The sequence below is a fragment of the Pongo pygmaeus genome, chromosome 8 (assembly GCF_028885625.2).
Source record: "Pongo pygmaeus isolate AG05252 chromosome 8, NHGRI_mPonPyg2-v2.0_pri, whole genome shotgun sequence".
NCBI classification, from domain to species: domain Eukaryota; kingdom Metazoa; phylum Chordata; class Mammalia; order Primates; family Hominidae; genus Pongo; species Pongo pygmaeus.
In genome coordinates this window covers 52,336,199-52,361,587 of record NC_072381.2, presented here as the reverse complement: position 1 = coordinate 52,361,587, position 25,389 = coordinate 52,336,199, and the positions used below count along the sequence as shown (strand labels likewise).

At 49.4% G+C, this 25,389-nt stretch overlaps 1 protein-coding gene across 4 annotated transcripts in view; it reads left to right on the top strand.

Moving 5' to 3' along the window:
• ANTXRL (ANTXR like) overlaps nt 1–25,389 on the top strand; it is a 45,168-nt gene that overhangs the window by 17,570 nt on the left and 2,209 nt on the right. For 3 of the 4 annotated variants that reach the window (XM_054436275.2, XM_054436272.2, XM_054436274.2), the window contains 7 exons: nt 201–299; nt 4,323–4,392; nt 4,925–5,003; nt 6,657–6,746; nt 8,004–8,042; nt 9,056–9,235; nt 10,831–10,911. In XM_054436275.2, coding sequence (XP_054292250.1) covers nt 201–299; nt 4,323–4,392; nt 4,925–5,003; nt 6,657–6,746; nt 8,004–8,042; nt 9,056–9,235; nt 10,831–10,911 — 638 coding nt within the window. Of the gene's footprint in view, nt 1–200; nt 300–4,322; nt 4,393–4,924; nt 5,004–6,656; nt 6,747–8,003; nt 8,043–9,055; nt 9,236–10,830; nt 10,912–20,215; nt 20,296–22,788; nt 22,901–25,389 lie in introns of all 4 variants that reach the window. The other variant, XM_054436273.2, reaches the window with a different exon arrangement.

The window sequence follows — 25,389 nt, the reverse complement described above, 5'->3', positions numbered from 1 at the left end:
ATGCTTCCTCCTGGACCTTCAGTGACACCAGATGAAGATTTGACCCAGTGGACACATAGATGTTGGTTCAGACACAGCTCTTTCCTTACAGGAGCCTCTGCGAATTCAGTTTTGGGAGTGGATCTCCAGGAACAGGGAGGTCAGAGGGGAGGCAGCCCCCTACTCTTCCTCACTCATCCTTTTGAATGTTTTCCTTGCAGAACCCTGCCATGTGATTATTCATGGAAATGGCTTTCAGAATCTAAAGAAACAGGATGAAGTTATTTGCAGATTTATCTTCAATGAAAGCACTATCATTGGTAAGTTGTCTCCTCGGTGCCTCTGAGTCACGTATTTCCCACACAATGCTGCCTTTCCCCACAGCCAGCCAAGCCTCCCAGCCCTTGCCAACCATGCCTCCCAGCCCTTGCCAACCATTCCCTGGGGACCCTGTGGTGTTAGAGGCCATGAAGACAAGTGGAAGGAGGCACTGGGAAGGCCGCCGCCCCTCCCTTCATCTGCCAAGTGGGGAAGTAACAATTCCACCTGTGCCTCAAGAGCATCTTACATCAGGGCTTTCTGCTCAGTGAGGCTGGGTTTAGGACTGGGTCTGTGATCACAGCTGCATCTGACCACCTTAGCCTCAGTTTCCCCTTCCCTTGAGAGCCCAGGACCCAAAGCCCACAAGGCTACTTCTGGGAAATGGTGGCAGCCCCGGAGGTCTGAGCCTGCCTGGCCAGGTGCACCTGCAGCTTGCCCAGAGGGGTATGTTTACCTTGCACTGAGGGAGGATGCCAGCCTGTAGGCCTGGGCCCTGGAATCCTGGCTCAGGCACACATTGCCTGTGTCAACTTGACCAGATGAGTGTTCTACTCTGAGCCTCTATTTTCTCAATTTAACGTGGAGCCAATATGGTGCTGGTTGTGTATCCTTTAACTGAAGTGCTTGGGACCACAGATATTTTAGTTTTTAGATTTTTTCAGGTTTTGGAATGTGTGCAGTATACTGATGTTTCGGCATCCCAAACCGCAAATTTGAAGTCTGAAATTCTCTAATGAGCATTTCTTTTGAACTTCATGTTGGTGCTCAAGAAATGTCAGATTTTGAAGAATTTTGGGTGTGGATTTTCATGTTATAGACAGTCAGCCACAGTTACACCTAAGTAAGCAAAATCACATGTGTAGAGCAGTTGGTTCATAGAAGGGCTATAGTATTTTTTTAAATCTCCTATTATTTGGCAATAGTTAGGCATCAGGGGACCTCTGTGATGGTGGAATCGCCTGAGGAAGCACATAGTCCAGGCAGACACTGCGCCCTGGGTGCTGGGGGTGGGGTGTGCTCTTCCCCACTGAAAGCCTGGGGTGCAGTTGGAGTTTTGCACCCTCCTTGATCTTCCCAGGTGGCCCCTTGATACATTCATTTGATCTGATGATAGTATGTTCACTGACATCTAATTCCAGGACCATGTGGTAATCCCAGGATGACTTCTCTTCCCCCGAGAGGCTTCTTGACCATTTTCCTCCTTTCCATGAGTACATAGGAAGGGGCTGGGCCTGTCATCCCCACATTCCCACTCATCAGCATTGTGTGGATGGTCTCAGGGAATTCAGTTTTCATTGGGTTATACTTTCTTGGAAGTGTCTTAGGGACTGAGCAGCCCCTTTCTAAGGAAAGCTAATGCTTACTGAGCACTTATATCAGATATCATGCCAAGTGCCTTATGCACACTATTGCCCTGAATCCTCAAAGCAGCCTTACAGAAATTTTTTGTATGTGTCAACCAGAACAACAGAGAGTTTCTCTCTAAAAGAAAACAGTATCTTTTCAGGAACAGTGCCCGGCACTGGGAATATGTGTGCCATAGTAATGTGCATAATCAGGGAGGTAAAAGAAGACAAAGGCTTTTAAAGGAGAAATGAAGATTAAGGAATTGTTTTGAGACTGTTACTCTTGCCTAAAAAGATCAGTAACAAGGGTGACACTAGTCCAAGGCTGGACAGGCAGTTCTTGGGCACATGTTCCCGTGGAAGTTTTTTTTTGTGTTAAGTCTGCAGTGGCTTTTGTGCAAGGTTGTGGTTTTTGCAAAGTCTTTTGTGATATTTTTGTTACCAGGCATATAGGCATAAAACCATCTCTTTGTAGCCTTTCTTAGCCCTATTTGTCATGGATTTATTTTATTTTTTAACACAAATGACTTCATTTCAGTTCTGACAACTTTCCCGTATGGATGGAGAACTAGAGAGAAGCATGATAGAAGAGCCTGCCCAGGGCCATACAGTTCATGTTGCAGGGCAGGAAAGCAGACCCAGGTGATCTGCCTGCCCTACCAGGGCCTTCTGCCTCCCTGTGGTGGCAGCTCCTGGGAAAGGGGGTACCCAGCCTACCTCCATGAAGGGCATTCAGCTGCCTCCTCTGTGGGCCTTTGGGTGTACTGGCTTCCCACCCCCTGGAGGTTACCATCTACCTCTCCATACACAGGCCAGCACCGACGTCTCACAGTGGGCAGCCCATGCCACAGCTTTGAGCATCTGCGTAGATGGCCATTCTGCTCCTGGTTGATGGCTTATCCAGGAGTAAAAGGAAGCCTTTTTTAAAAAAAAATAATTGAGAACAACCTTTAAACCTATTTTCACTATTAGGAAGATATCCCCGGAAAATGTCCCTGGAGTGTTGGCCACCAATGAACACGGCCCCCCGGAACCCCCCACTAGATGGCAGCGTGCCTTCCTTGGCGGCTGATGCCAGCCTAGAGGTGCAGGTCAGGGAGAGACTTCCCTCTGTCCTGCATCTGTCCCTGTAGGGCAGCAGGGGTAGAGCCTGGTTCTGGCTTCTGGAAGCACCTGGATGCAATTTTTGACAACTGAAATAAACAGAGAGAGTGTCTCTAAACAGAAATGCTATTTATTCAGGAACAGGACATTGCAATGGAAAACACATGCCAGAGTAAACTATGTACATATTTAGGGAGGTGAAAAAAAAAGCAGAGAAAGGCTTTTGAAGGAAAATGAGGAGGATGCCATAATTGTTTTGAAATCATCCTTGGCAAAAACATTGATACCACAGGTTCTGGCAGTCCTAGGTTGGCCAGGCAGTTGCTGGCCCTGGGAAGCCGGGGTCCTGGCAGCCAAGCCCAGTGGGTAGAGAGCTGGAGCCAGGCCAGCAGGCAGATGCAGCAGGGCCCACGCCCTCCCCCACACTTCAGGAGACATGAAAAGGGTGTGGCCTCAGGATGAGAAGGTTCTATGTCTACATGTTACGGAACTCTCCTGAGCCCACCACGCTCCCACAAAAAATGAATAAATAAATACATAAATACATAAAAATTGGGAAACAAAATTACAGACTTGAAAAAAAAACCCAGTCCCCTCCTCAGGCCTCCCCATCTTGGTAAATGGTGTTGCTGTCCACCCAGTTGTTCTGGTCAAACACTCAAATGTCATCTTTGACTCCTCTGAGCTTCCTCTTCACATCCATCCCACCAGCAAGTCCTGTTGCCTCCATGTGCAAATTACATCCTGGATCTGCCCAACCTGGACAGATTCACTGCACAAGAAATAAAACCCCAACCCCTTTCCAGGGCCCATGAGGCCCGCCCCCTGTCCTGGGTCACCTCTTTCCCTCCTTGACAAGGTTAGCGAGTCACTGCCCAGAGCATTGGCACATGCCACTCTCTCAGCCCCAAGCACATTTGCCTGTGATCTTTGCCTGGCTGGCTCCTCATCTTCTTAATCTCAGCTGGAATGTCACCTCTTCAGAGATAATTTATTATTCATGGAAGTTTACAACACTATACAAAATAACAAGAATTGTGCAATGAACTTAAAGAAGCCATCACCTACTTTCAATAATTCTCAACCTGCCCCCACCTGCTTTCCTTGGAACACTTACCACAGAGTATTTTGAAGCAAATCCCTGGCCTTGCATTATTTCATGTTCCTCTAGACCAGAAACTGTGGCTCTACAAGATAGGAAAAGTCACGCATAATGAAGCAGCTGTCCCTGCCCCTCTGGTCCCCTCACCTCCTCTGGTCATGGACGTCACAGCACAATGCACTCTCTGTCATCTGTTTTGTCCTTTTTTTATTTTGCTTTCTGTGTCCCGTGCAATCCCTAAAGGTGAGTCCTTGAGAGCAGGGACTCTGCCTGCCTGTTCCTGTTACACAACAGAGCACTGCACAGGGCCTGGGTGTGGCGGGTGCTTGCAGGGGTCTGTGCAATAGGAAGGCAGAGCCCACATGCGGGTCCTGGGCCACAGGGTCAGCCCTGCATGCTGAGGACAGACATGGGGAGGAACAGTGGACAGACAGGTGCATTGACATTCTTCTCATGTCATTTTCTTTTAGATGAAAAGCCAACCAGTATCGACAATAATTCCATGAATTGCCCTGGGCCAAAACTAGAAAAACCTGGAGAGTAAGTGCCCCTGGCAGGAGGCCCTAGAGGGCAAGAGACCAGGGAGTCAGGGTTGGGCACCTTGAGGTGTACAGAATGTGGATGCCCCCCACCACTCTGCTGGGACAGCACATGTCTGTGGCTGGGCAAAGAGCACCCTCCTCCCCACATCCCTTAATAGTGGCCCCCAAGGTATTCAGGGATCTGCAGCATCCTAGGGTCTTTGAGGAAGGCAGGATGCAGGAGATGATTGCCCGAGGAATGGTACCTTTGCTCCAGGTTGCCTCTCAGAGTTAAGCCAACAGACTCTGTAAATACAGAAGAGCTGGGATGGTAACACCAAGCAGCGGTCCCTGGTCATTTAGGACATGGTCACAATGGCATGAGACCCCATGCAGGGCCCCTGACTGCCTGACCCACTTACCCTTTGGTCATCATTGCTGAGTTTACCTGCAAGTGTTTGAGGAATGACCTCTCATTACCCATGCTGTCCAAGGGCAAGAACTGCATCTCTCTGGACTGGCTCTCACCATCTGCATTTTCTATGCTTTAGGGAGTACTCTATTGAAGTCAGCTTGAACAAAGGCAAAACATTCTTCAAGAGCAATGTCAACATCACCAGCACCACATGCGTGAGTACCAGCATGGGGCTGCAAACACGTATGAGGACTGTCCAGAGCCTCTGCACTAGAAGGAGCACAGAAAGGGCAGACAGTTCCCAGGTAGTCCCAGAAAGTAGCGCGTGCAGCAGGCACCTGAGGCTGCTCCAACCCGGCTTCCAGATGGTGCAGGTGGGTGAGGCTGGGAGGCTGTCTGCCAGGAGCCAGAGTCCAGCACCTCTAGGCCAGGACCTCAGGCCCAGGAGCTCTGGAGGATTCCACACACTGCCGTCAGGGTGTGTGTGTGCTGCTGAACTGGTGCCCCAGCTGCTGATCTTGTCCTGAACTTGCTCATGACCCTGGCCCCCGAGCCTGCCTGATGGTCACTTGCTGTCATTTCCCAGATGCCTTCAGCCCCCTTTCTGCCTCTCCTCCTTGCTCAGGCCCCTGAGATGTCCCTCTCTGCTCCCTCGCCAAGCCCTGCAGTATGTCCCCTCCTGCTGCTGAAGGGGAGGCTCTCAGGTACTCGGACCCGATCTCAGCTCTAAGAGGCCCCTGGGAATGGAGGTGCTGTGCCCCAGGTGCCTGCTCTTCAGAGCTCCATGTCTTTGGGCAGTTTGGCCCAGGGCCGCATAGGCAAGAGGATGTGCTGGAGGGACGGGCGGGAGGCCTGAGCCCACTCCACTGCCTTGTACCCAGTCTCATTTGTGAGGACACACCAGTGTTGAGAGTCTTCCCTCTGGGTCTACCCTTGCCTGTCCCTGCACATCCACGCATGGATCTGCAGGCTGATTGCACGCATTCCCCATCAGGAATCTACCCACTGACGGCCCGACTGTGACAGGCACATCAAGAGCAGCCATGAGGCTCCCACCTCACCAGCAGCCTTCATGCTCAGCCTCAGTGGTTCCTCTCCTTCAGCCAGCCGGGTTCCCAGCACAGGCCCCTGTCCCTTCCCTCCCCTCCTCTCCCCTCCCCTCTCCTCCCCTCCCCTCCCCTCTCCTCCCCTCCCCTCCCCTCCCCTCTCCAGCCTTCTCTTAAGTAGAGCTCTGGATATGAGGAAGGCCTGAGCAGCCTGCCTTCCCACGGATGCTGCCCAAGATTCCTTTATTGTGAAGAACACCCAGAGAAGTGTTCACGTTGCTTACACCCCATGTGGCCCTGGTTCTGAGCCAGAACTTGGAGCTCTCTAAATCTCACAAGTGCCCCCAGGGAGGGCGGCTCATTCCCTTTGCACAGGTGTGGAGGCTGAGGCTCAGAGCAGTGCGTGGATGTGCCCACAGTGCAGAGCCTGGAAGTTGGGAGAGAGGCTGTGGAGGATGGGCCCGGGTCTCCTGCCCCTGCTCCTGTGCCCGCACCTGCACCCTCACCTTTCTTTGTACTGGTAGATTTTGTGGTCCTCACAGAAGCCCTGTGCTGCAGGCGAGGTGTGCAGTGAGGGTGGGATCATCAGACCACGGAAGCTTCCGGGACTTTCTTGGCAGGGCTCTGGGGCAGAGACTTTCAGCAGGGCCAGAGAAAGGGTCTATAGCTCTCTGGGGCCCAGCCCTGGCCGCTGGCCCCACTGTGGTACCTGGATGCGGGGCCAGCTAGGGAGAGTGAGGAGTGGGCAGATGGGCCACCAAGTGGTGGGCACGGGGAAGAGGCCACCGAGGCCCTCCCATGGTGCTCCTCTTTCTCCACCAGGGCATTTTCCGCAACTGGCTCTATTTTGTGCCGCTCCTGCTGCTTGTGCCACTGCTGCTGTGTTGTGTCTGGCGGCTGTGCCGCAAGAAGGCAAGTGCTCCCTGCCCGCCCAGCCCTGGGGCCCAGGCACAGGGCCTGCCCTCTGAGGGACTCTAACATGTGACTGCCCCGTGATCCCGCCTATGGGAAGTTTCCCTCAGCTCCCAGCTCATCACGTGAGCCCAGGGAGTCGCAGACCTGTCCACATGTTCCCAGAGCCTGGCAAGCCTGGGCTTCTGCAGGGCCTCCTGCCCCGGGCTGGCCACAGAGAGCTGGCCTGGGATGCCCTGGACATGGGGTTGAGGCCTGCCCTGGCTCCTAGAGAGAAGTGACCCCAGAACCCCTGAAACCAAGGCTACCTCAACAATCCAGACATCTGGAAGCCTCAGATGGACAGGGGCCAGGAGGTGGCCTCTGTGTGGAGTGAGGAAGAGAGGGTCCCCCATGAGGCCCTGCTGGCCCAAATGGAGGACGCTGTAACCCCCAGCTGTCTGTGCCTTGAGGAACCAGCGTGGATCTAGTCACATGTCTAGTTCCTTCCCCATTCCTTCATCTGTCTTTACTGAGCTCCAGCTTCCCCTGGGCCCCATGCTGGGCTGGGTAGGGACAAGAATGGTGGCTACCATTACCCACAGGCAGCTCACAGTCCTGTCCTGTCATGGCTGAGGGTGAAATGTCCACCCCACAGGAGTGGGAAGGGCTCCCTGTAAGGCAGAGCAGGACCCAAAAGCCGAGATGGAGCCCAGGGCAGGGAAGATGGAAGGGGTGCTGGGAGCTGGGGTGGACGGACTCAGCTCAGAGAGCTGCAGACAGAGGACAGAGCAGAAGGAGGAGAGGACAGAGCTCAGCCCAGGGAACACACAGGGCTCATGTCTGCATAGGGAGCTGCAAGGGGAGGAAGCCTGGGACTCAGCCATGAGGCTGGGAGTTCAGGGAGGGCTCCTGGGGACAGACAGGCTCCCCCTAAGGAAGGGAAGTGGGGCCAACGCTGTCTTCTCCATGTGGCTGTGGGCAGAGAAGGACACTTGCAGGGGCTGGGCCTCACTAGGGACCTGGCCCCTGGCCTGGGTGACCCCTAGGAACCCCACAGCGGCGGTACAGGGGTTCCCCTTGGGTAACGTTGGAGGCTGAGGCCCGGGAGGAGGAGCCTGCCGGGTACAACTTCACAGGCTCAGGGTGGCCAGAGTGACACCCCAAACGCAGTGCTCTGTCCTGGTGCTCCAGGCCAGGGTCCCAGCTGTGTGCAGGGCCAAGGCAGAGCCCGCCCACCCCCATCCAGCCTGCGTTTGTCTCTTTTGAACATTCTAGACTGTCAAGGAGCCACCACCTGTGCAGAAGCCAGAAAAGGTAAGTCGCAGTTCTGGTCTCGATATTGTCACGTCCCAAGAAGCCCACTGACCTTCACCAAGAGTGTCATGAAGGCTGCGCCCCATGACCTCCATCTGCTTGAGCAGAGAAGAAGGTGACAGAGGGGCAGAATGGAGCCTGAGAAGATGGGGGACTCACAGTGATGTCCCCAGCATGCCCTTCCCGCTCCCTGCACCCCTTAACATAAGACTTGTCACCAATTCACAGCCTGGGGTGGCCAGTTTCAGCAACTGTGATGATCTGTCCTGAATAAATGGGGCTCTCTGTCAAGGACCTTTTGTAAGATGCTAAGGACAGAGGTGCTCTGGAAAAGGAGCCCCGTGTTTCAGGGACCTGGCCCTGTCCCCAGGCTCTAGAGGCAGGTGTGGCTCCATTTGGCCTCTCTGGATCCATGTCTCCTGGCAGGGACAATGGGCTGGCTAGGGTTAGCCTCTTGGGACTACAGGGCTGAGGGATGGGGGAGTCCTGGTGGGCACCGAGCTGGGAGGGACACCAGCCCAGTGAGCACAGGGGCCAGGAGTCCGGGAGCAAGTTGTGGCTCACCTGGGTCGGGCACCCACCCCAGGGGCCATGGGCAGTGATGAGTAGCTGAGGCAGGAGGCCCTGGGCCTGGGATGGGGTGGGAACAGGCACCCCTGGCCAAGGGTGGCCTCTGCAGTGCTGCAGAGTGGACTTGGGGAGGCTGCATCTGCAACCAGGTGGATGCGTACAGTCACCTGCAAATGCTGGGACCATTGCACAACCCCCAGAGCAGGCCTCTTTCAACAAGGGCAGCCACGGGAGAACCAAGGGGACAGAGACAAAGTCATTGGCATTTACGAGAAGAGCCATGTCTGCCAACTAGGAGAAGTTTGCATGTTTTTCACATGAAGGACCCTCCCCTGTGGTATGGGTTTCTTTCTGGTCCTTTCATTCCCCAGACACACATCTGGGAGAGGCCAGCACTGTGCCCTGCCAGCACTGTCAGCAGACAGTTGTTTTTCTTTTTTTAGGAGCCAGAGCAGGAAAAACCACCATCACCGCCACCATCACCACCATCATCACCACCACCACCACCTCCACCTCCACCACCTCCGCCCCCGCCTCCACCCCCAGCTCCTGTAAACACCTGCCCCACTGTGATTGTTTGTTGCTGTGGATGCCAAGGAGTATGCGGGATGAGAAGGAGAGAGGTGAGAAGGGCACAGTGGAGAGGGGCTGTGACCCCAGCATGGGACTGTGGGAGGAGGGGGCAGATGGGTCCCACTGCAGAGGCCTGAGCCCTGGAGGAAGGCCGGCTCTACAGGGGCTGGACTTTGGACACTTGATGCCAAGAGCAACCAGATGCCCACCTCACCCTCGTGCCCCAGTGGCAGGCATATATGAGGGCTCCTGTCCCCTGCACCACCAGGTCTGTCCCCACACATTGAACTCCCTCTCTAGAAGGAGCCATGTTTCTGTACAGTGGCAGCTTTTGATGTATGACTAGTCCCTGGTTCCCCCAGGGGTGCCTCAGCTCTGGCAATTGCCCTGGGCTTTAGACCACCTGCCTGCAGGTGCATGGGTCAAGCAACCTGAGTCACAAAAGGTCATGCAGATCAGAAAAAAAAATAGAAATGACCAGTCCTGACACACATTCTCACCACCATGAACACCGCAGGGATGCTAGGGAAACCTGCCAGCCCGGGCAGCAGGATCTTCAGGCAGTGAGGAAAAGCTGTCACTGAGTGGGCTTGTCGCCTGCTGAGATGGGCTGACAGGTGCTGCAGGGAGGGGAGGAGGTGGAGGCCTGAAACTGCCCTCACAAGACACCTGTGCAGGAGCTCGAGCCCCAGAGCCAACACAACAGCCACTCTCCCTGAGGAAACCTCCTTCACAGGCAGGTCCAGGGCCCATCTTGCTGAGGGGAATCCAGCTAGGCAGCAGGGGGCCCTGCACAGGGGTAGAGAGGATGCCTGGGTGGCTGGTGTTGAGGGAGAAGGACCCCAGAGTTCCTGCCTGGCTCTGCCCCTCTCCCCCTTGGTCCTGGCTCTGTCTGTGGTTGGAACTCTTGCTTTCTTCTGGGAGTGTCAGGCTCCTCTGCAGCCTCAGTGGGCATCTGGGGAAGCCAGGCCTGTCTCTCCTCAGAGTGTGGGGCACAGAGAAGACGAAACACAGCCTCCAAGGGGTGGAACTCACCTGCCAATGGCCTGCACTGCCTTGCAATGCACAGCCCTCATCCCATCCCCACCGGAGCCCAGAAAGGCCTGACTGCAGCATCGAGTGGCCAAGGGGCTGCCCACCGTGGGTCCTGGGCTGCTTTCTGGCCTGTTTTTCTCTGCCTTCCTCTTCTTTCTTCCCTGGTGTCAAGTACCTACTCCCTGAGCAGGGCATGGTCCTCTCACCTGCCTTCCCCTTGTGTGCCCCAGCAGCAAGGCTCCTTCTCCCTGCCATGAGCTCCTGCCCAGGCCCCCATGCTGGGCCCCCATGCCTAACTCATGCTCCCCTTCAGGACCTCTGCTCAGAACCACAGGCTCCTCCCGCCTTTGGACTTTTTGTCTGAATCTGCCCCTGGCGTTTTCTCTTCCTTCAGCAAAATACTATTTTGTTCTAGATTCCAAAACTCTCTGTGGCCACAGTGACCATGTCCCCAGCACACAAGGCTGCCAGGCCCCTCCCCCAGAGGGAGATGGGAGCTTTGTCTGGGTGTGTTCCTGGGAACAGAGCCGTGGGGGTCTGGGGAGTCCTGATGCCTTCTGGAGGCAGTGTCCAGGCTGCATGTCTTCCTCATGGCCACGTTGCTTTTCAGGGCAATCTGGATACCTTTTGTGACCTCTCTCACCCAAGCTGCCGCCAGGTGCCATGGATGTGGTGTCAGCACAGGGACCAGGTGAGCTAGGGCACAGGGACACACTTGATGGACAGAAGGCCACTGCTTTTCCCCTCACCACTGTCCTCTGGGATTGGGGCTCAGAGAGCCATGTCAGGCATCTGCCAAAGAGGACGGCACAAGACACACAGAAACGGTGCCCATGGGCGTCCCAGCCAGTTTCTGGACATGGCACCCAAGCTCTTCCTTTGTTCATCACCTGGGGCCAGGAGTGCTGGCTAGGATGGCTAGCAGAGTTGTTGGGCAACAGTGACTGGTTCTAACAGGGAATAAGGATTCCTTCCTTGGTTCATTGCCTTGGGACCATAGGGAGGACAAAATTGTTAAGATTTTCTCTTTGTAACTTATTATGAATGAAGACTAATAATTATATAATTATTAATGAGGCCTCAGTAATGTACGGAGTCCTCCCATGGGCCATTTGCTAGGCTAGGCCATGCTTTCACTGTTTTTATCCTCCCAGTAACTGTACCAGCAGGTGCTATTGTTATCCAGTTTGCTGAAGGGGACCAAAGTGCTGAGATATTAAGTAGCACGTCCCTGCTCCTAAAGCCCACGAGTGATAGGGCTGGATGTGAACTGGGCTGGCTCCTGCCCTTACTCTGCACTGCTCTCCTTTTGGATCAGCACCAAGGGGCTTCTCTGCTCAGGCCCCGGGACCCTGGAGAGCCCTGCTTCTGGCTTGGCCTGGGACTCATCTGCCTGTGCCTCCCACAGTCCAGCCCTTTGCACCTGGAAGGTGATCTCATCCCCAGGGTTTATAGAGGGACCTGCACTGGCCAGACCTCCTGCATCAGGCCAGCATAGGCTCTCAGTGGCCAGGTGGCTGCACATGGGCAAGGCCTTGCAGGCTGCAAGCCTCTGGACGCTGCTGATGAGAAACGGGCCGGGAGCCCCCGGGAGGCGTGCTGACACCTGGCAGGGCATTGCTGGTGTCAAAGGCATGCAGGGCTCCTCCAGCCACTGGGCTCCTGGCTCTGTGCCTCTGCACAGGGCTCTCAATCCCAGCCACGCTTGCACAGAAGCCCACTTTCCATCCGAGATCCCATAAGGCCTCTCCATGTTGCCACAGCCCAGTTCCAGTCACACAGCACTAGTCCAGCCTTATGCACTGAACAGGTAAGACACTTAGGAGGGATAGAGCTTGATGGCCGAGTGTGAAAACAGGCAACTCAGGCAGAGGAAAGGCAAGAGGTGGGAGGGTTGACATGGGAAAGGGCCAGAAATGGCCTTACCCTCCAGTGTGGTGAGACAGGGGATGGAGCAAGTCTCTGAAATAGTCTCATTCCCGAGGGCAGCTCTTTGAAGCTAAGGTTTAGGGGTTGGGTGGTGGGGGGCAGAGTAATTGCATTATGGAGGGCACTTACCACTGCTCAGGGCTCTGCCAGTCCCTTGCCACTGTCATCGTGTGAAGTCCACCTCGCGATTCTTGGAAAAGGAGAGACAATCCCTGTTTTACTAATGGCAAAATAGAGGCCCAGAGTGGCCCAGAGAGTTGCCTAAGGCCACCCAGATAGTAAGTGGCTGCCTCCAGGCTATCAGAAATCAACCCCAGGTCTGTCCCTAACCCAGGGAGGCCCATAGCTGCGGCTTGTAGACCTGGGCTCCCTTCTAGCTCCTCTGCCACCACCTAATTTGACTTTGTCCTTCCCAACTGTAGTCCTGAACACCCGACTGAGTGTCTTGTAAGATTTCTGTTGGATACCCAAGAATTCAGACAATCTGGCAGGAGTTCCCAATTCTCCTCTTTAAGCCTTCGGTGTGCTGGCCCCAGGGTCTAACATGAATCATGCACTAAAGAGGATGCATCCACCTGAGACCTTCAGCCCGTTTCAGAGCCACAGGGTCAGCCTGTAAGCCTAGTCATGAGTGTACAGAGCCAGACACCAGCCAGGCTGCTGGCGAGCTCAGCAGCTTCCTGCTTGGAGACACTGGGAATGTGACCTTCCTGCCTGAGCCAGGGGGTCCCTGAGTGAGAAGGAGCCCTGAGGCTGGAGGAGAGAGAGTGCATCTCAGTGAGAACCCGCTGGAGACCAGGCTTGGGTGGGTAGCTCGGCTCCAGCCAGGCAGCCCAACTGCAACCGCAAGGCTGTGGAGGCATCAGGGAGACATCCTGCCAGGACAGGCGTAGGCTGTCTGTCTCTTCACTGCAGAGTGAAGAGGCCACCTGTGTGCTGCACATCCCTCTTCCAGGATCTCCCCTCAGACAGGGATTCACTCAGGCCCTCAGCAGGTTGGAGGATCCTGACAGAATCAGTGCATGCCTCTTTCTCCATCCATGCCCCAGCCTTGTGGGAAGGCTATTTCCAAACTCCTCTTCCTGACTTGGCATTGTGAGCTGACCTGGGGTGTGTGATAAGCTCGGGAAGTTGATGAGCCTGTTTGACTGGAGTGTGCTGTCGAATTTAGAGGAGCTGCTGCCTTTTAAAACCTTGTTTAGTTTATTGTTTCAGCAAATTCAAACATTTTTGCATTTCGGCACATAATAATGCAGGAAATTCTCAAAGGCTCAGTTTACCAAAAACCTCAGCATTTTTGTGGCAAAAGCAGTCAGTCTTGTTTAATTTCAATTTTTTTGTTTTAAATTGAGTGTGTCTCCCTGCTCCATCACCTTCAGTTCACTGAATAAATTTTTTGATAGTGTCCTCTTCCAGGCCGTCCCCACTACACACTCATACAAAATGAAGCAGCACAACTCCGAGGCTCTTGAGCCAAACTCTACCTCCCATCCATGCTGAGGATTCTCCTTCACCTTATCCTGTGGATGCTCATTATGTTAATGGGAGACAATATTACTCGATCCATCAGGAAAGTCAGGCTAATAGTGCGAAACCTTACTCTCTGTCACCAAATAGAGTGCCCACAATGATATAACAGCCTTTCCAGTGGTTTAATTCGTGTGCGCACCACAGCAGGAGGCCCTTTAGAAACCGGATCTCATTTCATTCTCACAACACCCAGGAAGACTCATAGCTGCCATTCATATAGATCTTAAGGTGGGCCAGACACTGTTGCAAGTACATTCCACAAACTAATATATGCTGTAACTCTATTGTGGGGAGGAAGCTAGAGGCCCTACAAAGTTAGGTAACCTACCCAGGGTCACATAGCCAGGAAGCAATAGGACCAGCATCCAACAGCCTGGCTCCAGGTCCTTACTGTGTGCATGGCCACCTCTCTGTCCTGCAAGGTAGTCACTACTGTCTGCATTTCACAGCTGTGGACACCGAGGCTCTGATGTTTAGTGATAGGCTCAACGTGGCAGGGTTGTTGAGTGGTAGAGCCGGGCTATGAACTGACCTGTGGGGAGGCTCATGTCTGAGTCAGGTTCCACCCCATGTCCTGCTGTCAGAGTGATCTATGGAAACGCCTGCAAGTGCATCTTTCTTCAGTGCAAAATGTCACACAGCAGGTCCTCAAATAACGTTTCATTCAACGTCATCTGAACACCGAGTGAGAAATGATGATGCTGATGAGAAAAAAATCCATTCCCGGCTGAGGTCACTGTCTGTGGAGTTTGCATGTTGTTCCGGTGGCTGCAGGGAATTTTTCTGGGTACTTCAGTTTCCGCTTACATCCCAGAGATGTGCACATCAGGTGGACTGGCGTGTCTCTATGGGCCCTGTGTGAGTGTGTGGGTGTGTGAGTGCACACTGCAAGGACATGACATCCTGTCCAGGGTTAGTTCCCACCTTGCACCCTGAGCTGCTGGGATAGGCTCCAGCCTCCTGCGACCCTAAGCTGGAATAACTGAGTAAATAATTATGTTATTTGCTTTTATTAACTTTTCTTAAAGGTATGTATAGCTCACATTTATTTCAGTGTTTAATATTAGAAACATTTTGGTTTTTATTTAGAAGTTTGGTGATGCCTTCATGACTAGATATATGCCACAGGACCTTAAATTACTAATATCAATTAATCTATGATCCGGTCGGTTTTCTTGTACACTGTTTCACTGGAAGTCATGATTTCCAAAACACTATCAACAGCTTCTAATGAGAATTTACAGAAATTTACACATGATACATTTGTGAATATTAATATCTTGATTTCACACTGTCACTTGCAGACCACCTTCTAAATTCGTATTCATGTTTGCTGGGAGAGTTGTTCTGGGTAACAATTGGAGCTTAATGCAGATGGGCCTTAGGATGCATTCATGACCATAGAGCTCCTGAGTTCTCCTCCTGGCCATATGCCCATGGCGGGCACTAGACCAAGGGACGGGGTGGCAAAGCCAGGCTGGCTGTGGCCTCCAACTGTCCAGGAATCCCAGCTTGCAGCTGTTCTTGAAGCCAGTGCTTTTTGGGAAAGTTTCAGATCATAACTTTGGTATTGCAATTACAGCGAGCTTCCCTTCGACTCCTCAGCACCACCCCCCAACCCCAACACACACGCATACACACACACACACACACACACACATTTCTGTAACATAATCAGGAAATACAAAGATTGAGCCAAAACTCCAAAGCACTGGCAATTAAGGCTTCTGATTGTTTGCCAATCACTTCAGGAAATGTCCCTTTACCTTAGAGTGGTTGAGCAGATGTGAGAAGTAATTAGTTGCTGGCTTAGATATTTGCAATCAGTAGAGAGGCAGTGAGGAAGGGATCCTCTCAAACTCCAGGAACCTCCTCACCACCTTACACTTACCCCAAAGATTCAGGGGGCAGCCACCTGGAGGTCTCCTCTACTGTGAGGCACCCCAACCCTGCTCCTCTCCATCAGTGCAAGTGTAGACCCATACCTCAGAGCTCCCTGTATCTCCTGGGATAGACTGGGGCAGAGGAGAGGAGGTGGCCTCAGTGTTAGTGCCCGGGGTCCTGCTCTGGAGGATCCCTCAGCAGTGGGTAAACACTAGGTCTGGAATGACTGTGGTAAGTTTTTACTGGAATGTTTTGCAATAAATAAGTAGAAACCAAGGAGGTGGAAATAAACATGAAAGATTCCTTTCTCTTTACAATAGCAATAAAAAACAAAATATCTATATATAAGTGTAACACCAATGTGCTGACCCATGATGAAAAGAAACCATAAAACTTTACTTATTGGTACAAGAGAAATTTGAAAATATAAAAATCTAGAGCACAATGTCAACTTTTCCCAGAGGAATTCATGAGCTTACTATGTTATTTTAGTGAAAATTGTAATGAAACATTTTTAGGGAATTTGATCAAAACGACAAGTTCACTTGAAAAAAATAGACAGTTAAGAATCATTAAGAAATTTTTAAAACAGAAAAGCAGTGAGAGAAGACTTGCCTTATCCAATGTTAAACATTAAGCTCCAAAAATTAAAATAATGAAAAACAAGAGGCTGATAAAATAATGGCCCCAAATCAAGCAAACATTACCTGGAATAGAGTATATAATTGTGGTGGTAGCCCCTGGTACTGACAGTGTGTATGCAGGTGAGCTCAAGTGCACTTATGGATGTTTAAGGATTGTTTAACATATGTCAAAAGAAAAACGTCAGGCAAGTTAAATGTAACAGAGTTTAATTGAGCAGAAAAAAACAAAACATGATTTCAAATAGGGCAGCCCTCAGAATCAGGGCAGACTCAGAGAGGTTCCAGGGTTACCACAGGGTCAAATAAGATTTCTGAACAGAAAAGGGAAAACGACATAGAGAAAACGGAACTGAGGTACAGTAACAGCTGAATTGGCGACAGCTCTTTGTGTCCTCCTCATTTCAACAGGTGGCTGCTGTGAGTGGCTGAAGTGCGGCTGCCGTGAATGGCCGAGGCTCAGCTCCCATTATAGAAGCACACTCCGCAGTTGGGTTTTCAGTTTGTTTATGTACTGCGTTAGGTTGTGGTTCATATGTGAGAACTCAAGTATGTGAGTGTGGAGGCTTTCTCAGGCCAAAATTTAGTTTTATTTAACAATTTCACTCTTTTGAGCGGCCTCTCAATTTGGGGAGGTTGACCAAAACTTTGGGCATTGATGCCACTCTCTGTCACCATCATAAATTAGTTACTTGATCTCAGTATGGAATTCACAAGTCACAACATCATGCCAGTTCAATACTTTTGTATGCTCTTGCTGACTTAGTAGAAGTGAGACCACTTATGCTCAATGGATGGTTGCATACAAAACATTGAAGATTTCAGAGGGTTCAGTGGACCACGGGGACTATTAGGATGACTACAAAGAGGATGATATCAAAAGAACAAAGTGAACTCCTTAACAATATTTGTTATGAAGCAAACTGACCCAAATCAATCAAGTCAAGGTTCAGGCAGCTTAGGCAGCTCAACAGTGTTTAAGTCGATTAGTCATAGTCCTTGTTCAGGGTGTACAGGCCTGATTTGTAGAGGCATTCATCTTTGTTGTTAGACTGGTAACACAAGCATGATAGCCTGGAAAGTCACTAGAATAAATATAAAGATTAGAAAACCCAAGTTTGTCATCCACCATTTAGGATGCCTGCAAACCAACTGTCAGTTGCTCCCATAAACACATTATGTGTTCCTTTCCCTTGAGAGATTTTCTTAATATATTTGGTAGCAGAGTCTAAGAAAACAGTAATACCAGCCAGCCACCTTTTAAATTAAACTTTCTGTAGTAACAAAATCAGAGGAGAGATAGGTATAACATTCACTTATGTTGAATACCAAACATAAGCCCTCAACTGTAGCAAAAAGGAGATGTGAAGCTGCATGATGTTCCACGCAGGATGACATACGCATTGTATGTCATCACTTCTCTTTTGGAGTATGGCTTTTACTCATGGTTCACATCTGGCTATTTGATATGGCTAACTCCTGCCTTTCAAATACCTTCCCATGAAAGTTCCCGTGATAGGTCCTGTGAACAGAAGCAAAAACAGTCAATAACTGAAGTTAGCACCAACTTTGAAACAGACAAAGAGAAGCTAGTTTCTACTGAGTAAAGATTTCAGTTGGTTTCCTGGGGGCTCACTCTTGCTGGTAGTGGGGAACCCACTGTATGAAATTTAGAGCTAATCATTAAATTGGGAAAATTCTTAAATTTTGTAACCAGACAGACCTCCCAGGGGTTCAGCATAATGGAATAAGCACATTCTCTACTGACCCAATATAGGCCCTTAGGGGTTGGAAGAGTGTCCATTTAGTTGTATTTGAGCAAGGGTTTGTTAAAATTGTTCACCCATGGCCGGGTGCGGTGGCTCACTCCTGTAATCCCAACATTTTGGGAGGCCGAGGTGGGCATATTGCTTGAGTCCAGGAGTTTGAGACCAGCCTGGTCGACATGGCAAAACCCCATCTCTACTAAAAATACAAAAATTAGCTGGGTGTGGTGGCACATGCCTGTAATTCCAGCTTCTTGGGAGACTGAGGCATGAGAATTGCTTCAACCCAGGAGGCAGAGGTTGCAGTGAACCAAGATCATGCCACTACACTCCAGCATGGGGTACAGAGGGAGTCTTTGTCTCAAAAAAAAGTTGTTTGCCCATTAGTCTGCATGGAAGTTCGCTTTTTCGTACCTCCCTTATAATATGTTGTAAAGGTATATAACCACATTTTGTTTTTAAAAAGTACCCTACTGAATTTAATCTGGTAACATTATACAAGCAATTACTTGTACCCATGTAGGTAATTCCAAGGTCCTGAGAGACTAGTGCCTGAAAGCCACATATACCTTTTGCAGGTATCACTTGAATAGGTTTTGTATGTTTAGTAACAATCAGGTTATTGATTGGAAATGTTAGAGTGTTGTTTCTAGCAAGTGCAGGAAAGCAAATAGCAATTATGTTTAGTGTATCAAGGATAACTTTCCACTCTTCCTTTGGAGTTTCAGGGTGATTCTTTTTGGGAACATAGAGAGACACTGGCATTAATGGAATTGTTTCTTCATTTTTTTGGTTTTAGCCCACAAACCCAATTGCTCGGGTTTTATGCTAGAGCAGAAGCTTGAGCTAAAGCCATCCACTGATTATGGTCCCATGAATTTTCCTGTAGAGAAAAGGAAAGGATTAGGACAGCAGGAAATGAGGGGAAAAGACAAAAACTTAAGTTTTCCATCATGTCAGAGAAATCTTAATTTATGATCTTTGAAAAGTTGTCCATTTCTAGGATGTTGTCTGCTTCTGGGGAGAAATTTCTCTCATCAGGTTTACCTTAAAGTCTCCAATAGATATACAGTCCCAAGAGTCTGAAGGCACCTTTCTGAGTTGTGAAATGCGGACCCAAGGTCCAAGGCCCTGAAGCCTCACTGCAGTGTGGGTGGTGACAAGGACTTGGTATGGTCCCTTCCAATGAGGTTCAAAGCAATTTTCCTCTGACATCATTTCCAGAAGACCCAAGCTACAGATTCTAGACCATGAAAGGTTTGATTATCCTCAGTCAGTGCATCATAAAAAGCTTCCTTTACCTGGTGAGAATACACTTTGACATAATGCATTAAAGCCTTCCAAGTTTAGGCATATCAGAGTTTAGGAGAGTGGGAGAGGCATGCAGTTCTGTTACTAGGGGCATATGCCTTCCAGTGACTATTTCATAAGGTATCAACGTATGTTTTCCAGTAGGAGCGTATCTGATTATCATCAAAGCCAATGATAGTACCTTTGGCCAAGGCAACCCTATTGACTTAGTTAACTTTGTCAATTTGAGTTTTAAGATGTCATTTGTTCCTTCAACTTTTCCAGAAGACAGAGGGCTAAGGACAATGATAGTGCCATCATGTCCATAATATCTTAAGTGCTTTATAACTTGCCCAGTAAAATGAGTTTCCTTATTGCTGGAGATTTCTCCAGCGAATCGCCAGAAGGAAACACATTTTCTGATAATTTCTTGGCTATTGTCATTGCATCAGCTTTCCCACATGGGAAATCCTTTACTCAACCAGAAAACATACATACTGATACCCCGTTGAGGTTGGCAACTGAATGAAGTCCATCTGTAAGTGTTCAAAAGGCGGATGGATCACGAGGTCAGGAGTTCGAGACTAGCCTGGCCAATATGGAGAAACCCCATCTCCATTAAAAATATAAAAAACTAGCCAGGTGTGGTGGCGTGTGCCTGTAGTCCCAGCTACTTGAGAGGCTGAGGCAGGAGAATCACTTGAACCTGGGAGGCAGAGGTTGCAGTGAGCCGAGATTGCACCACTGCACTCCAGCCTGGGTGACAGAGTGAGACTCCATCTCAAAAAAAAAAAAAAAAAATTGCCCATCAAGTGGTGAAAATATACTACCTGAAGTTTTTATTGTTTTCCCAGGATTATGAGTTTGACAAACCAAACATTGATTATAAACCATTTTAGCAATTTTGAAACAGTCATCCCACCAGTATTTCTTCATAACATGGATTCTGTTTCAGGACAAGTTGTGGAATGCAGAGCTTTTAATAATAGAAGCTTCAAAGACTCAGGAAGGGCCAGGCAGCCATCTGAGCCCTCTGTGAGTTTATGCTTAACGTTGAATTTACATCCTTTAGATACCAAATTTGTTTTTCCAAATCAAGTGCATTGCAGTGTTTATTGAGTAGGTCATCATGAGGGAACTGACTTGGATCAATCTTATGAAGTTAATTTAAATCGTATATCCTAACAGTTTCAGCACTAGCTGATTTGGCATAAATACCTTCTAGAGCATTCCTTTTATATTCAGGTTCAGTTTTACAGGTATGAGCTTCAATCTTAATAATGGCCATCTCTGATGGTAACCAGGTAGCAGAAAGGATTTTACCTATTTGGAGTCCGTTTTTTTAATGAGGATCCCACTAGAAGTAAGAAATCCTTTGTTGTTTCCATAACATGCCAAAATTGTGTACTACTCCAAAAGTATATCTTCTATTTGTGTAAATATTTACTGACTTGTCCTTAGCTATAGGACACACTTGGGTGAGAGCAAAAAGCCTGTGGGTTGAGCTGACTTAAGTTGAGGAAGAGTTCCCTCCTCTATTAGCTCATTTTGGGTGGTAATGGTATATCCTGCCTGATATTTTATTTTGAGTTTTTGGCATAGGACCTATGAACAAAAAAATAATAACTCAGGATTAGCCAATGTACTGTCTCATAAATCAACGCAAGGGGCCACTATTTCCAATACTGCACTTACACAATTGTGGTCATCACCAGAGTCAGGTAGAGTTAATACAATAGCAGGGTTAAGTAGGTTGCAGCATTTTAGATGGAGATTAGAAGACATCAGGAAGAATTTCATAAGATGCTAGCTGGCTTGCTGAAAAATGCTGTGTTTGGTTGAAATTTAATAGACTTTTCACAGCATGTTGGACTTGTGAATTGAGTTCATGCCCTAAAACAAGCTCAGATGAAGCTTCCAACTTGGCTGCTGCTACTAATGCTTTTAAGTGATCAGAATATTCCCTAGCTACTGGGTCTAATTGCAGACTGGAATATGCAGTGGGCCTATGTTTCCCCCATGTTCTTGAGTAGGAACTTCTAATACCTGATTGTTGTGTTCATGAACAACCAAGGTAAAAGGTTTAGTGTAGTTTGAAAGTCCTAAAGCTGGAGGCTATCATAAGGCTAGTTTCATGGTTAAAAGCCTGGACTGTCTTTCCAAGGTAAAGATTCCCATACTGCATTTCTAGTGAGCTAAGACAATGGTGAGGCAATTAAGGGAAAATTTGGGACCCAGGATCCTCAATATCCTGTGAGTCCAAGAAAACCTCTTAAATGTCTTTTGGTTCCAGGCCAAGGAAAATGTTGAATAGTTTTTAATTCTCCCAGGCGAGAGGGAAATCCCTTCAGCAGTCAAGTAATGTCCCAAATAGTGAAATATTTCTCTTGAAAATTGAAGTTTTTCCATCAAGGCCTTGTGATCTTTATGTGTGAGTTGCTATAAAAGGTAAATTGAGTCAATTTCAGAGCACTGTTGAGTGGGAGAGCATAACAGGTTGTCTACATACTGAGTAACAGTAGAATGTCCAGAAGACTGTAGGGTTATTAAGTATTGAGGCAATGCCTGGGAAAAATAGAAAAGGCTGGGTGTACTGCTGATTTTTCTGAGTAAAAGCAAACAAATGTTGACTCTCTTTATGAACTGGAATGCTAAAGAAGGCTGAGTGGAGGTCTATTACCGTGAACCACTTTAAATCAGTGGGTACGTTAGGTAATAAAGTATTCGAATTTTGGACTATGGGAAATCTTGGTGTTATAATCTTATTAATTAGCTGTAGATCTTGAACAAATCTTCAACCTCATCCATTTGGTTTTTTAACTGGTAGGATGGAAGTGTTAACAAGGACTGGTACATGGAATTCTAAATCCTAGTTTAGTTTAATCTCCTACAATTGTTGAGAGCCCTTTAATTTCATTAGGTTTTAGCATATATTGGAGTAATTTAGGCAAAGACTTAGAATGACCAGTTTGGACCTTTATAGACTCCACACTTTTAATTCTTTCTCTATCATTTGAGGAAGAGGCCCATAAATATTCTGGTGTTTTAGAAAGGTGTTTCATTATGGGCCTGAGTTTTGATCTTATCGATTTGTCTGTAGAGAGCATAACCATTCTGGTTCAGGATAGTCAGGAAACTCTACGAGGAGAATTGTATGTGCCCTTTCAACTTTGAAAGCCCTGCCCTGGCAAGTTTACTGGATCACTGTTATATAGTAGAAAGGTATATTTTCTTGCATGTATCCCCAAGTTGATTAGGCAGGTTCAGATACGGAAGCCTCTTGAACTTGATTCGAAACCCTCACCACAGAGATGACCTTTTCACTCCGAGATTTGTTGGCTTATTAAAGTAGGGTTTATGCTGGAAAAGGCGACCCTGGTATACACCAGCATTGCACAGGATTCCCAGCTTACGTCCTGTTTTTCTATGTTTATTTAAGGGTGTTCTGGGGAGCAGTTTACCAGAGAATCCCTGAGCCCTGTCTATTTTTATTATCCTGAGCGTTAAAATTTCTTGGGTCCCCTCTAGTGGTGAATCAGTCCAGCCTAAAGGGAGGAGCCTTGGTGGTAGACTGAGACAAAAGTCAACAATCTCCTTTCCCAGTGTCCCGGGTGTTTGCAATGAAGACATCTACCTTGGGGTAAGGAATTCCTTATTCTGGACGTCTTGCTTGTGATTTAAAATAAAAATGAGAAGGTCTCTTTGGTCTTGGCCCCTGTAACTGTTGTAATTGGAGAAGCATAAGATTGTTAGCCTTTTGGGTTTTTTCTTGCTCTAGAGTCTTCTCAAAATGTTCAGCTAAGGCCACCAATTCAGTCATGTCTGTAACTTTCCATCCTGGCTTGTGTGTGTTAATTGAACTGCCAAGTTCAGGATGGGGCTCATTTGTAAATACAGCAGTTAATGCCATTCCAGACTCTGAAGGAAATACTCCTTGCTATATTTTGAAAACAAAATATTTCAGAAACAGTGTTTCTAAGCAAGTTCTGTAAAATCTGAAACTGGTTCCTTCTGCTTTGGTCTGCAGGGTTGGATAATGCACCAATCAATTTTTTCTGGAACAATCTTAGGAACTGAATGTAAAATGTGTTCAGCATTTTTTCTAGCTCCTTTTAATATCCTCCTTAGGTCCACCCCATTCTGCTGCTGTCATCCATTTCTTAGCTTCACCAGGCCCCAATATTATGTGAATAAATTGGTTAAGGTCAGGGAGCCATTCTAAATTCCTCAGTAAACCCTTGAGGCTTCACCCTTGGGTTAGGGAAGTCCTTTACAGTAGCTCTAAGCTCAGTTTTAGGCCATGGAGTACAGGTGTTTATCACAGGAAGACCTGGCTGATCAGAAGGTCTTTCTTTGTAAGGCATCTGGTTTTTTTTTTTTTTTTCCATCTTCATGGTAAAAGGGTAATTTATTAAAAATGTTAGTGGACTCATAGTATGTGAGTAGAGGTGGATAAAAAGAGGAATAGCTGTGAGTAGAGATGGATAAAAGGAAGGAACAGGGGCTGGGCAGGGTGACTTACCCCTGTCCTCACCCAGCACTGTTGTCAGGGTTGATGGAAGGCAGGGAGAAATGAGTGGACAGCAGTCAGCAGGCCCCTGAGCCCCACAGCTGGCACTTCCTCCTCCCACAAAAATGAACAGAGGCAGCCCCTCACAACATCCCCACAGATCCCCCAGGCTGGGTGGGCAGTGCCAGGAGGAGGGGCCACCTCCTTCTGGGAGTGGCATTATCCTTTCTGGTTCCCACCATGCCTTCTAACCATGCCAGAAGAGGGTTTGAGAACAATGGCCTTGGCTGCCCCTAGGGATTTCTCAGAGGGAAAAAGGTTGGGGGCTGAGGCCTGAGTGGACAGAGGAGAGCACTGACCAGAAGCCAAGATCTTGCCTGGGCCTTATAGTCTGGGTGGTGCCCAGGAGGAGTGAGGTGGGGCTTCGAGCCCCCATGACAAAGCCACCTCTGTGAGGCCTGGACTGTGGCCCAGCACATCCTGATGGAGTGACCTGCACTCTGGGTCCAGTCGGCTTGTGGTCAGGAGGGCAGTGGTGGGTGGAATACAGTGCTGAACCTTCTTGAGCCCCAAGGAAAGGTGGAGAAATCATCCGTGTTCCTCCAGGTGGAGGTCTGGGCCAAGCCCATAGACTCTCTGGTGGCTCTTGCTCTGGGTACGGCCTTGAGCTTTGTGTGTGACCGGGGGCAGGCAGGGTGAGGGTGCTGTTATGTGAAGGGACCCCAACTCTGTGCTGCAAGGAGAGAGACGGGCTGTCTGGAGAAAGAGAAAGAGATTCAGTTCTAGTGCTCTGGGGCTTTGGGACCAGGATGCTCCCCTTCAAGGAAGGCAGCTTGTCAGAGGCAGCACCAGAGCTGAGGCTCAGGATGGCTGGGCTTGGGCGTGCAACATGGAGAGGTGAGGAGCAGAGCCCTCAAGGCAGAGGAGCGAGGGAGGGTGCCAGGGCACAGCCAGCTCTTCTAGTAGCTGGACTGTGATTGCCTGAAGGCAGTGTATGGAGACCCCAGGAGCCTGGCAGGGGACGGTCTGGCATGCAGGCTGGGTGGAGGGACTGGATCCTGCCAGTAGTGCAGAGCGTCTCTGGAGGGTGTGAGCTGGGAGGGAAGATAGTCCTGGGAGGACTAGATTTGGGGATGGGTGGAGCCAGGGAGAGCAGGCTAACACACTTGGGTTGTACTAAGAAGGAAGCCTGAATCCCTGAACAGGTGGCAGGAGCCCAATTGGGCATGGAGGAGGGTGGACAGGCAGCTGCAGACACAGGTGGCTCAGGACAGGGTCTGAGGGGGCACAAGGGGAAAGTGAGCATCATCCTGGATGGGGACTAGCAGGGCAGGGGCAGGAGAGGGCAGGTCACAGGACGGGGCCTAGATGGGAGAAAGGCCCCTCTCAGTAAGAGAGAGACCGTCTCTGTAGGGGAATCCAGCATTTGAGGCATTTGTCACTCACATGCCCAAGGGGAGGCTTTATGCATGAATGACAGGTTCAAGCAAGCTCAAAGTCTGAATGCTCTGGGGAACACCTGTGAGGAATGGAGCATTTCCTTGGGACCATCAGGCTGAGAGTGGCCTGGCAGGAGGCCCCTGGGATTCCAGGCTGCCTGGGAAGGGTGGCCTTGAGTA